Genomic DNA, 14,086 nt, shown 5'->3' on the forward strand with positions numbered 1-14,086 from the left:
GACAAAAGAATAGTAATTAGACAGACATGTTGGCGTTTGATAATAGTTAAATACTTTCCAAAGGTGTGTGTTCTCTATTGACCTCTCCCTACTTGGGTCATGTGGCTTCCAGTGTGGAATAAAGAGTTGGCTTTCAAATCGAATAGGGGGGGGGGGGGTGTTAAAGAAATCTCCCATTTAAAGGTGCAATTCATCATCCTGGAGGGAGAATAAATGACAACCTTCACCCATCAATTCCCTTGCCCTTTTGAGTTTTGTGGCGCTGATGCTTGCTTATGGTTGCCAGATATATGGAGATACAACAAAAATCTCTGTCCTTGTAGTGTACCATTCTGCTCTTAGTTTTCATTATTGCACTTCTTCCAAGTCTCTCATCCGGTACAATCTAATGAACTCTCAGTTCTCCATCAAATTTAAAAAAGAGGGTAGACACTATAAGATTTCACACTTCCCCCATTTTAGCTCCACTTCTTTGGCATACTTCATACTGAAATTTATTCGGAAAGTTATTGGTAAGATGACTGTCGATTAACAAGAATAAGTTAACTATTTGCCACTGGTTGACATACTTTTAAAATTGCATGCTAAAAGAGTACATTTGGAGTACATTTTTAACTGTGTCCTATAGATGCAATTTTTTAATACTACAATGTCCCAGAGAAAGGATTTATAGAGCTTACCTTTCTCCAAAAGGTATCTGACCTGTCATAATTCTGACAGTGTTATCCACTGTACAACCCTTCTGTAACCTAACTCAAGTGATAATTCCTTTTCTCTTTATTTGAAACCATTGAATCTCTCCTCTTTCTCCCAGCTCCCCCCAAGCTGAATTTTTGAAACTACAGCTCAGTTCAGGTATTAATCAGAAGGAGTGCATCAGTGGAGGGTGGGACAGGGGGTGTTGAAAAGTAGTCAAGAAATACTTTCAAACTTTGTGAGTCAACTCCCAGTGTAACACAGTGGAGGCCAGTTAGGCTGATGTTAGGAGGGCACCTTCTTCAGAGAACTAAACGTATGGTAGGCTAACCACCCTTTAATTATTCTGTCACTTTTATTGCATGATATTAGTGTTATATTTTCAAAATGATTTCTTGAAGAGGACTAACTGATTATTCTCTTACAGGACTCGGGAGCTCTTGGAACTGGGTCTTGACAACGAAGATTCAGAACATGAAAATGATGATGACACAAATCAAAGTTAGTATGAGAGAATTTCTGCCATATACCAAGATGGGACATCCTCTATACTTTTCCCCCTTTGGCTAAATAGTGGAGCCCTGCAAATCTGTGATTATCCGCTTTATGTTCACGGATATCTGCGTATGTGACTATCCACAGACCATTTTTGCGGATTGCATGCAGGTACAAATTTTGTATCTGCGCAGGGCTCTACTTAATAAAGCTTTAACTACACTTTTTTTCTGGGTGGGAATTTTGCTACTCCAATATACTATGTAAATGGCGTGAAGGAACACAAATTTGGAGTAAAGCTCTTTGTTTTTAGTAATGATCCACTTACAGGTATCACTTTACAAAATTTCTTTTCCCTTTCTTTTATCCTTTGTCCTCCATCTTCTCCCTACGTCTGTCTTCTAGGTGTGTGTGTGTGTCTCTCTCTCTCTCTCTTCCTAGTTGATGCTCCCCTTACAGTAGAGAGAGATGATTGCAGTAATGTTTTTACAATGGCAACAAAGGTTTGAACTTGATCAGGACTCATTCCAAGTTGGTACAAACTGTTGCTAGCACAACTGGGAAAGTATCATTGTTCAAGAGCACAGAATCCATAAACTGAGTGATTGTTTTGATTATTTTCCCAAGTGAATGAGTGTGGGGAGAGAATGTGGAGGCTTGTTGTTCTGCACCCAATTTAAAATACCAGTGCTCAGATACTGTGTGGTGCCATTTAAATACAAGTTAGATATTGCGTGGTTCAACTGACATGACTCCAGACTGGGGAGATAGGAGATCTGGGATGTATTTCCAGCCCTGCAACTGACTTGTGACCATAGGGGAAGTTGCTTCACTTTTCTCTGCCTGTTGTATTCAATTTGTAAAAAGATCAGCAAGTCTGATATGCTAAGCTTCTTTATGGTGATCCCAACCTGTGTGTGAGACTTTCAAGTGATGGAATTTAAGAGTCTTTGATGGATGTACTCAAGTGAAAGTTCAAGATGTTTTTCTTGGCTTTTGTTTTTTATAAAAATCACAATTTGGGGGTATAATCTACTTCTGTAAATTGAACTCTACTGACATCAGTAGAACTTCTTCACCAAAATCGGAATATGGCCCTCAACTAGTTTTGGGTTCTGTTTCCACTGCAGGAGTTGACATATGCACCAAAGAACATTTTGGGGAATGCGGAAGAATGCACTGTTGATACTTATCAGCTCCTCCAGGGGAAATATGCAGTCTTTATTTTGAGTTTTGGCAAGAGTATAAAGGAGGAATTGTCTGTCAGAATTTATTTTAAAGTAATATGTGTGTGTGTCTCTTACTGATTCATGCTAGCTCATTTGCATACTTCAGTCTCATTGGTTGAAACTAGTTAGCAAATGAAACTGCAGGTCAGGACTGAAGTGCTTTGACAGAATTGGGGATACCCAGGGGTTCAGGACTGGAAGATCAGGGGCTGCTTCAGATGCGGAGCTATATTAGCTCAGTAGGAGTGAGGCTCAGGATTTGCACTGTAGCTCCTCCACACTATTCCTGGCTCAGGTAAGATCATTTATCTTTGCCCAGTCAAAACTGTTCTAATTCATCTCAACACTGGCAGCACCAAATGAGCACAGTCAAAGGGAGAGGTGACCAAAGCAACCCTGCAAAGTTAGGTTTAGGGTAACTGGAGGGAATGAAAGGAGGGGCTGGTTGTGTTACCTCTGATGTAACAGTGCTACTGCTCAGACTCTTGTGCCTGCAGCACCAAATGGCACTGTCAAGGGGAACAACGAAGAGGAGCAGCTCAGAGGACTTAATAAAATTTAGGTTTACTGGCAGTATCCTGTAAAATTACTACAGGTTTAGGGTTAGAGACTGTGTTCTTGTACCTCCCACCAACTGCCAGTTCAGCTTACATAAGCTACGAAATGTGTGATCCTCTAGTATATTTAATTTCAACTTTGGCATTTCTTGGCTTTTAAATCCTTCATTTCTCATCCTTCATGTACTCTTAAGGTAAATTTTGTGTAACCTTTCCTAAGGTTTTTTAAGAGTAAAAACTTTTCTGATATTTAGGTGCTACACTTAATGACAAGGATGATGACTCCCTCCCAGCAGAAACTGGCCAAAACCATCCATTCTTCCGACGGTCAGACTCCATGACGTTCCTTGGTTGTATTCCACCCAATCCATTTGAAGTTCCTCTGGCGGAAGCCATCCCCCTGGCAGACCAGCCACATCTTCTACAGGTGACACCAGAGACAGTATGCTTGAGGATACTTATTTGTTGTTTGTTTTTCATTTCTAACTAAAGTATGTTATTTACTCAGCATGCTTCTGTTAATTTTCAGCCAAATGCTAGAAAAGAAGATTTATTTGGCCGTCCAAGTCAGGGTTTATATTCATCCTCTGCCAACAGTGGGAAGTGCTTAATGGAAGTGACAGTGGATAGAAACTGCCTTGAGGTACAGTTATAGGAATTTTGTTTTATTTCAAAGTGTGGCTTATGAAAGCTAATACTGTGTAATCCCTTTTAAAACAAATAAGACCATTATTGTGAATGCTTTACCATAGGGAAAGAATGAAGGTAGCTTTTAAAATAGTGGTGGGTCTAAAATAGCCTCTTAAAATTTTAAAACTTACAAAAGTATGTTCAAAATATATTTTTGTTTGAAAAAACAACTTATTTTAAACAGATACCTTTAATAATCAAATGTATGCTCTAATTATTTTTTCAAGGCTACAGTAATTTTGGGGGATTTACTTGAAATGCTAATAAATCAAGACTATTTGAGAGAAAAAGGGAATAAAAAATTCCCACCTCTAGAATGTCCTATTTAGATCACCCAGAGCCTGAACTGCTGCCATCTTGAAGTGCTTTTGTGCTTGAAATTCTGCAATGTGTGGTCTGGGGGCAAGCTAAGTCTATCATACATTAAGTGCAGTTCTGTCCTGTATACATAAATAAAATCAACAAGAAAATTATGTACAAAAGTTCTTCTAAAATTTTACACACTGGAATTGTGGTAGAAGCATATTCATCTACTCATGAAGGACAGTGTTCAGTTTTTTTTATTCAGGATGTCTAATTCGAAAAGGTTCATGGTCTGCTTTAAAATGTAATTAAATGACATCTCCTTGTTTAGGTTCTTCCAACCAAAATGTCTTATGCAGCCAATTTAAAAAATGTTATGAGCATGCAAAATCGGCAAAAGAAGGAAGGAGAGGAACAAAATGTGCCAACAGAAGAATCTGAGACTTCAAAACCAGGGCCTTCAGCTCATGATCTTGCAGCACAGTTGAAAAGCAGCTTGCTGGCAGAGATAGGACTGACAGAGAGTGAAGGGCCACCTCTTACATCATTCAGGTACTCAAGGAGTAAAATCAAATTGTTCTATAAAATAATGCTAAATTAGCATTAAAATCTTGCGGCGTTTCAAACCTTTAGTAAGAAACTTTTGGAAGTACTTAAGAGACTGAAAAATATTCAGGACACTTCTGAAACAGTTTCAAAGTTGGATGGATGCAAAGTAGTGCCGACAGTTGAGCAGAGGTGGATAGGAAGATGAGTGAACTGAAGTGGAAGCCTTTTACTTCTTACATAGTTTGTATCCAGATTGACTTTCTAGGTAGCCAAGTTCCATGCAGGAATTGGCACTATTACCGTCTGTACTGGGAATCTCAGCTGGGTACCAAAGGTCATTTGATGGGTTTAGAGATTGAACTGCCTTCATTATTAGTCCCCTCCAGAAGAGAAGATTGGGGTACGTAGGAAGAGTGGACAAGCTGGTGCTCTCACTGTTTGTTTTGCTACCTCTTCTAGATGGGACTTTGGTCTCTAAAGTAATGATTCAGCACCTTTTATAAGCACTAAAAGCATCCTTGAAAAAAAAAATCCACAAAAACCACATTGTTAGGAAATGGTTAATGTTGAAATGTGTAGCAGTGGAGTCTGCTTAACACCTAAAAATGTTATACTTTCCGTAGAATAATTCCTCAACTTACGTGGTGGTGTTTTTGTTTGGGTTTTTTTAACAAAATAAAATAAAATTTTAAATTTATTTAAATTTAAATTAAATAAATACCTTTGGAAATGAACATCTAAGGGATCCAGCAGCTTTGCTCCTACTCTTTTTCTTCCGATCACACCATGCAAGTTACAACACTGTATTGAACCTAAATTGTGCCCTTTTGCTGGGTTCTGAAATAATATATCTGTGTGTGTATACACATATATAAGATATAATATGAAACTTAGAGCTGAATATTTCATAACCATGAAATTCACAGGATTCATTAGCATAGGTCAGAGTTCCATACATTTTATGTTTGAGAAATATTTTTATCAATGCACAGGTAAACATTTTCCTTGGAATTATGAAATATAGTCAATATATGTTTTTTAAATATATATAGACATGGCTAATTGGTATGTTTACTGTTTATAATGAGTAATAGTAGTAATATCCCATATTTTAAAGTACCTTGGAAACAGATTCCTTCGTAAAGAAAAGGAATTTTCCAATTCCCTAGTAATTTTTAACTTTATGTATGTATATATGCAAAGGAGGCAATCCTGAGACTGGGTAGGGAGAAGTTACTTGCATGGTAAGATGGAACGTAAAGAACTATATGGCATGAGGAGTGTGGTTCACCTCAAGGCTTTCCTATTTTTGAGGGGTTTTTGAAGTAGAAGAATTACTTGGAAGACAGAATACATTTTCTAAGTGATAAGACTCCACTGATGCACACCTTAGCCTCGATTAGGAAATAGTTACGTTTTTCTTAATGAATTGTTTGTATAGTTGTTTTGGGTGCCATATGGTTAGGTTGGGTTGACACGTAAGACAGATTCCCTGAACATGCATCTTGTAACATTCCTATTTTCCTGCACCGACTTCTATGTCATCTTATGTGTTGTTCTTCTCTGTGGTTCTGCTATCCCTTTCATTTTCCCATGACGCACCACTTTCTCTCCTCTACATATGACCCCTTCTGTCGACTCTCTCTCCCAAAACCTCCATTCCTAAATCTAAAATTGTGTTTCCATGTCACCCCTCCATATGCCCCCTCTCCACTGCCACACTCTTGTTTCTGGCTCATCTCAGCAGCTGGAGTCACGTGGTCATTTTTATATATCTGTAAGTGTTTTTTTTAAAAAAAAAAACAAAAAAAAAAAACAACAATGCTCTTTTTGCACTTAAATTCAGTTTCTAACACTCCCGACTCATCTCACATACATGCCCTCAAAAAAAAAAAAAAAAAAAAAAAAATCCTAAAAGGCAATTCTCAGTTAGATGAGCAAAACAAATCTGGAGTTTCAAGGCACCCCATCTGAAGAGATGATGAATGGGAAAAAGCATTAGAATAACGTTGGAGAAGTAAACAAAGCTAAACTTTTGTAAAAGCGTAACTTTAAAACTCTGACTTTTACACAACTTCCTGAAAAAGCATATCCTGAGATGAGATGCAGCATGCAGAATTTCAGGAAGAGTGGTGTCTCTTTGGAGAAGTTTGGAAGGATTTGAAAATTAGGCATAAAATGAACAGCTGCTTACTCCTCCATTATTTTAAAAAATAAATAAATGGAAATTACCAACTTGGTTGGCACAGATTTATTTAATTGGGCAAGCTTTGAAATGTTTCTCGCCAGCTTTGTGCTATCTACTCCATCTCCTATGTATTACTTAACTCAGAGATATGCCATAAGTTGCATGTGAGCCGATTTCTGAGCTGTATTTTTCAGGAGCTCTTCCAACAAAATCAAATCCCTTATTGTAGCTTTCAGTTTTATTATCACTTAAAACTTTTTGTGGTGACTGTCCTCAATAATTTACAATGCCACTTAAAGTTTAAATTTTGTCCAGAACTTAACAACAAATGATTTCATGTTTAGTATCTCAGCCTCTACATTTGAACTTTCAGTTCAAACCAGAACATGAGCCGCCCTGAAGCTCCTATTTCTAGGTGCTAGAAAATCAGGAAATTATTCCGAATGCAGTGATTTAAACAAAAGTAAAAATATACAACTGAGTACTATCAGAGGTTTAACTTAGTGTTTGCATTTTTTAAGTATTACAAGTTTGTTTTTTGTCCCTGTTCTACCAGGCCCCAGTGTAGTTTCATGGGAATGGTTATTTCTCATGATATGTTGCTAGGACGCTGGCGCCTTTCTTTAGAACTGTTTGGCAGAGTGTTCATGGAAGATGTTGGAGCAGAGCCTGGATCGGTATGTATTTTCTGTGTGGAAAATAGACCGCATTTTGTGTAATTAAATTCTACAGCTAATTTATTATTTTGGTTTTTTAAAGATCTTGACTGAATTAGGTGGCTTTGAAGTAAAAGAATCAAAATTCCGCAGAGAAATGGAAAAACTTAGAAACCAGCAATCCAGGGATTTAACATTGGAGGTAAAAAATTAGTTTTATTTTCCTGATTTATAACTTAATTAAAAGTTGAATGCAATGAAAACATCATAATATAATTTTATATTCTGTTGTTAAAGGTTTAACACACACTGCAGCTATCTGTGTTTTAGTAATTTGATATAGGAAGTTATGTTTCAAATTCTGTAGGCAAACATTTTGGAACACTTTTCAAGGAGGGGACTCCGGTGCACTGAATAGTGGTGCGTTGCAGTTACTGTGTAGTGTTATGGATTCCTCCTTCTGGTAGCTCCTTCCAATCATAGTATTTCATGGGAACTTTTATTCTGAAATACTAAAAATCCTCTTGAAATAGCATTTAAAGCTGAAATTAATATTTGATCTTTTGCTATGGCAATCATTACAGAAGGGTAAACGCTTAATTTAGCCTATGTATTTGCTAGGTTGATCGAGATAGAGATCTTCTAATTCAGCAGACGATGAGGCAGCTCAACAATCATTTTGGTCGCAGATGTGCTACAACTCCAATGGCTGTTCACAGAGTAAAAGTTACGTTTAAGGATGAGCCAGGAGAAGGCAGTGGTGTGGCACGAAGTTTTTATACTGCCATCGCACAGGCTTTTCTATCAAATGAGAAACTGCCAAACTTAGACTGTATCCAGAATGCCAACAAGGGTACCCATACAAGTAAGTACCATAGAGAAGGTATTCCGTGGCTACCATTAATCATAACTTTGGAGATGCTTTTCACTTTGGAATATTAACTCTGTTATGCCATCAGGAAGCTAAAAGTTCAATATACATTAGGAAAACCAGAAAGATGGCTAAATAACTTCTCCCCTTGATTCCCTGAAAATGTGAATCAGCCTTGACCTGAAGGAACTTCCTCCAGGCTGAAAGGATACATCCATTCAATTCTTTGCCTCTTGGTCAAAATTGCCAAAAAGGGATACTGATTTAGTATTTTTTGAGAGTTAGATACTTGTCCACTTAGAATCAGATCAAAGCCATCAACTTACTTCACTTAGAATATAAATTAGCCATGAGTATCTACTATATTTGGACATTGCCAATATGGTCATGAACAGACTACTGAAATGTGAAAGGCTCTATAGCCCATGACCATCCCATCCAGTCCCACTTTGTCCCTGAGATATGAGTGAAGTGGTATGCTATACCAGCACTTCTCTTGTAGAAATTTAAGTTCAGTTTCTGCAGAAACTAAATTTTTCATGGCAGGGAGGGGAATATCTAGTTCTTGCAATTTCCTAGAGATTCTGAACGTGTGCCGGTGCACTTCAGGAAGACTAAAATAACTCTACGAGCTGCATGCTTACTGTCCTAGCTGAGGTAAAAGATCCTAAATGTAATGGAGCAGCTGTGGGTTTGCTGTGGTGGGAGCCGGTCACATGGCAATGGTACTTGGACAGTTTGGTGTGGCTGGAGCAGTGCAGAAGAATGGAGAACACACTGTGAGATTCAAACTCTAATCCTCTACTACTGAAGTCTGTGGACTTAATAGTAGTGGCATTGGAGTCACTCTACAGCTGTTCCTCACCTACACACTATTTGGGGGCCAGGATAATAGAAGAAGAATACTTAGTCCTGCCATGAGTGCAGGGGACTGAACTAGATGACCTCTTGAGGTCCCTTCCAGTCCTATGATTCTATGGTAAGAATGGCTCTGTTTCCCCACAGTTCCTCTTAGAACCTCTGCTCAGATCATTTTAGTTGGAATTTGTGTAGAGTTCTACATTTGATCTGACTGTATGAACTTTTTCTGTTTATCTTAGTTATGTGTTAGCTGATTCCAAATAGCATCTTAAAGTCCATGTCAAAAATTCATTGATCGCTTTAGCAGAAACATCCAGCTGCTCTGGATTTGTGTACAAAGTCTGAATGAAATATCACCTCTTCTATCTCCATAACTGCTGTTTCTGCCTAACCCCAATATTTTTAAAGTCTCTCAGGGCATATCTACACTATAAACTTAAATCAACCTATGTTAAGTCAATTTACAACCACTGTAGTAATTATTGCGAGTGGTTCGTGTCCACACTGATGTTCTTCTGAGTGCTTCCCCTTGCTTAAGAGTGGCAGAGTGGGGGCTGAGAGCCAGGGCTCTCAGCTCCGTGTCCAGCTTCCTGCAGGAAGCCCAGCTGCCCTGTTCCCCTCAGCTCCCCGCTGGGAACAGGGTGCCTGGGCGCAGCCCACCTTGGAGTGGAGACCAGGCAGCAGCTCAGTTGTGGAGCCAGCTTTCTTGTAAATTTACAAGAATGACAGCCAATAGATGTAAGTAACAGAGTCTACAGGGACACTGCGTTGCCTTAACTACACCAACATAAGCCCTATGCCTCTCGTGGAGGTGGAGTTGTTACGTCAGTGTAGCAGGGCACTTACACGGGTGGGAGCAAGGCTGTAGTGTGTACCTAACATAATTAGGTCAACGTAAGGCATCTTACGCTGACCTAATACTGTAGTATAGACCAGGCTTTGGAGCACATATAATAGTGATTAACCCTTTAACAGGCAGCAACCATTTGAAATAGCTTAATCACCGAGTCTGTGACATAGAAAACACATCCTTAGTATTTTGAAAGCATATACCTGCCATAAGACTTCAAAAGCTGAAAAATAAACTTTTAACTAGATTTCAGTTTTGAATCCCATTGCGATCTGCTAAGCCATCTAGTCCACTAAAATTGTGCTCTTTTCCTGCACAAGCTATGCAATAAAGAGCTTGAAGTACATTGCACTGTATGAAGATGAGAAGTTTAAAACATTTTTTTCTTTTTTTCAGGTCTGATGCAGAGATTGCGAAATAGAGGGGAGAGAGATCGGGAGAGGGAGCGTGAAAGGGAAATGAGGAGGAGTAGTGGCTTACGAGCTGGTTCTCGAAGAGACAGGGATAGGTACGTGATTTATCTGTAACTTATGTCCTGGTCACAAGTATTTTATGAAATAGATCAGCGATTCTCAAACTGTGGGGTGGGCCTCCCAAGGGAGGTGTGGGAATGTGTCAAGGGAGGTGTAAGCTGTGTGGGTTTTCTTGTGTGTGTGTGTTTTTTAAAAAAAAAAGCTCTGGCTTTCAGCCCTGGGCGGCTGGGTCTCATTCAGAAGTGCCGTGCACACCCAGAAGGCAGAGATAAAGGGGACAGCTGGAGGCCAGCTGTGGTGGTGGTTTATGTATTTGGGGAGGCCTAATCAAATAGGTTTGAGAACCACTGAAATAGATGAATGTCTGTTCTAAAATTTGGACTCTCCTTTCTTCAAACTGAGAGGATACTATGCTTCTCTTTCAAGATAGAGTACTTATATTGAATAACTTTCCATATTCATTTTTTAATATAAATACGTGATCTAATGAATACGCCCATTTCAGCATCACTAGACCGTTGTTCAACCCCATCTCACAAATCACTCCTGTCATTGCAGTAGCCAAGACAAGAAATGCATTACAAACACCACCATTGTTACTTGGTGGGTTGTCCACCTTGTTTCTCCAAAAGATTGACAGAATTCAACTCTGTTCCCTTCCCAAACCTTTATATCCAACTCACTACATGGAATATTACAATTGCACAAACTGGTCCATACTATTTTATCTGTACATAAATAGTATTATCCAAGAGATTTGTACATTTCCTTTGCAACTAACATAGTCTTATCAAGTTTCACAAAATATAAACCAAGAGGGATGTAAACTGTCATTTTTAAAGGGACTTTAGAAGACAACTTTCCATTGACACAAGGCCCTTTAGACCAGCCTCAGAAGGGAATCCTAGTGATGATCCTGATCCTCTTCCAGCACATCGACAGGCCCTTGGAGAAAGGCTTTACCCTCGTGTACAAGCAATGCAACCAGTAAGACCAATCTGCGCAGTACACTTAAGTCTGTTGTTGCTATGGGTATCTTTCACTTAAGATTTCTTTTCTTTATCCTTTGCTTGTGAAATTCATGATTTATTAAAATAGTTGAATTCTATAAGGGTATTTTTTTTATCTCTTGTGACTTTCTCTAGTTTGTATTTCTACAACTTGTCATTTGACTCACAAATTTGTTTTAAATCTTGGGTGTGTTAAGATATGAAGGTTTTCAGAAAACCATATTTGAAACTGAGTGCACTGAAGGAATGATGGGACAGTAAGATCTTGAATTCTTATTTCCAGGCATTTGCAAGCAAAATCACAGGTATGCTACTGGAGTTGTCTCCTGCTCAGCTGCTTCTGTTACTAGCAAGCGAAGATTCCCTTAGAGCAAGAGTTGATGAGGCTATGGAACTCATTATTGCACATGGAAGGTAAAGGATTAAATAAAGATTCAGATAAAAAAGGAAGGCTGGTCTTGTGGTTAAGACAGTGATCTAGGATCCAGCAGATCTGGGTTCAGTTCCCTGTTCTGTCACAGATGTCCTGTTTGCCTTGGGCAAGTCACCTGATATTAGTACCCTCAGTTTCCCATTTGGAAAATAAGAAAGTACTTCCTCTTCCCCACAACTTCTACCTTGTCTGTTTAGATTGTAAACTCTTTGAGGCAAGGGCTACTTCTTACATTGTATATGTACAGTGCCTAGCACAAAGAGACCATTATCTTGGTTAGGTATCTAGGTCCCATTGTTATATAAATAATATGGTATTCTTGTTTGTGTTTTGCTTTAAAACCAAAGTGTCGAGAAACTTCACTTTGCACAGTTTGTTTTCAGAACCTGGTTATAATGGCTTAGTATTCCTCCTGTCCAGCTGTAGAGATTGGTTGAGGAAACTCATCTGTATACATGCACAATAAAGAATTCGCAATCTAGTTCCTTTCAAATTTTTCTTTACTAAATTCTGTTTTCAGAATCATATCTAGTTTTATTATTTTGACTTTTCATTAAAAAATAAACTTTTCTAGTTTCAGCTCAGAATGTGACTATTTAATTGATAATGGTAAATTAAATCTTGGCTTGCCTCTTCTCCTCCCCTCTCCCCAGGGAAAATGGAGCTGACAGTATCCTGGATCTTGGGTTGCTAGACTCCTCAGATAAGGTACAGGTAAGAGATCTGTTTTGCATTGGGTTCACTTGTGAAATGAAGGAAATTTAGGATCTATTTATATTGGCTTGCCATAAAAAGATGTATGTTTTTTTTTAAAATAAATGTAACAGCCTGTAAGTGACCTGCCATTTTGCCTCAGTTGTCTCCTCTTGTCACATAAAATGTAGGGCTATCAAGCGATTAAAAAAATTAATCACAATTACTCGCACAATTACAAAGATTACTCGTGTGATTAAATAATAATAGAATACCATTTATTTAAATATTTTTGGATGATTTCTACATTTTCAAATGTATTGATTTCAACTACAACACAGAATATAAAGTGTATAGTGCTCACTTTATATTTATTTTGATTACAAATATTTGCACTGTAAAAAACGAAAGATAGTATTTTTCAATTCACCTAATACAAGTACTGTAGTGCAGTCTTTATCATGAAAGTTGAACTTACAAATGTAAAATTATGTACAAAATATAATTGCATTCAAAAATAAAACAATGTAAAACCTACAAGTCCACTCAACTTCAGCCAGTCACTCAGACAAACAAGTTTGGTTACAGTTTGCAGGAGATAATGCTGCCCACTTGTTTACAATGTCACCTGAAAGTGACAACAGGTGTTTGCATAGCACTGTTGTAGCCAGTATCACAAGATATTTACATGCCAGATCCACTAAAGATTCATGTGTCCCTTCATGCTTCAACCACCATTCCAGAGGACATGCATCTGTGCTGATGACTAGTTATGCTCAATAACGATCCACAGCAGAGCAGACCGACACATGTTCATTTTCATCATCTGAGTCAGATGCCACCAGCAGAAGGCTGACTTTCTTTTTTGTGGTTCGGGTTCTGTAGTTTCTGCATTGGAGTGTTGCTCTTGTAAAACTTCTGAAAGCATGCTCCCCACCTTGTCCCTTTCAGATTTTGGATGGCACTTCAGATTCTTAAACCTTAAGTCGAATGCTGTAGCTATTTTTAGAAATCTCACATTTGACAAAACTCAAAGGTGGTACTAATCTGCTGTGGAAGTGTTTTTAAAACGAACGTGTGCTGGGTCATCATCTGAGACTGCTATAACATAAAATCTATGGCAGAATGCAGGTAAAACAGAACAGGAGGCATACAGTTCTCCCCCAAGGAGTTCAGCCACAAATTTAATTAACGCATTATTTTTTAATGCACATCATCAGCATGGAAGCACGTCCTCTGGAATGGTGGCCGAAGCATGAAGGAGCATTTGAATGTTTAGCATATCTGGCAGGTAAATATCTTGCAATGCCGGTTACAGAAGTGCCACGTGAACACCTGTTCTCTCTTTCAGGTGACATTGTAAATAAGAAGTGGGCAGCAGTATCTCCCATAAATGTAAACAAACTTGTTTGTCTTAGCGATTGGCTGAATAAGTAGTAGGACTGAGTGGACTTGTAGGCTCTAAAGTTTTACATTGTTTTGTTTTTGAGTGCAGTTATGTAACAAAAAATATCTACACTTGTAAGTTACAC

General features: G+C 38.4%; 1 protein-coding gene across 1 annotated transcript in view; it reads left to right on the plus strand.

Moving 5' to 3' along the window:
- UBR5 (ubiquitin protein ligase E3 component n-recognin 5) overlaps positions 1–14,086 on the plus strand; it is a 140,810-nt gene that overhangs the window by 113,339 nt on the left and 13,385 nt on the right. Inside the window, exons 42-52 of the mRNA XM_048841402.2 lie at positions 1,124–1,197; positions 3,232–3,404; positions 3,507–3,620; positions 4,302–4,522; positions 7,264–7,384; positions 7,467–7,565; positions 7,985–8,228; positions 10,342–10,453; positions 11,261–11,405; positions 11,712–11,842; positions 12,515–12,575. Of these exons, the coding sequence (XP_048697359.1) occupies positions 1,124–1,197; positions 3,232–3,404; positions 3,507–3,620; positions 4,302–4,522; positions 7,264–7,384; positions 7,467–7,565; positions 7,985–8,228; positions 10,342–10,453; positions 11,261–11,405; positions 11,712–11,842; positions 12,515–12,575 (1,495 nt within the window). The remainder of the gene's footprint in view (positions 1–1,123; positions 1,198–3,231; positions 3,405–3,506; positions 3,621–4,301; positions 4,523–7,263; positions 7,385–7,466; positions 7,566–7,984; positions 8,229–10,341; positions 10,454–11,260; positions 11,406–11,711; positions 11,843–12,514; positions 12,576–14,086) is intronic.

This window comes from Caretta caretta, chromosome 2 (assembly GCF_965140235.1).
Source record: "Caretta caretta isolate rCarCar2 chromosome 2, rCarCar1.hap1, whole genome shotgun sequence".
Classification (NCBI taxonomy): Eukaryota; Metazoa; Chordata; order Testudines; family Cheloniidae; genus Caretta; species Caretta caretta.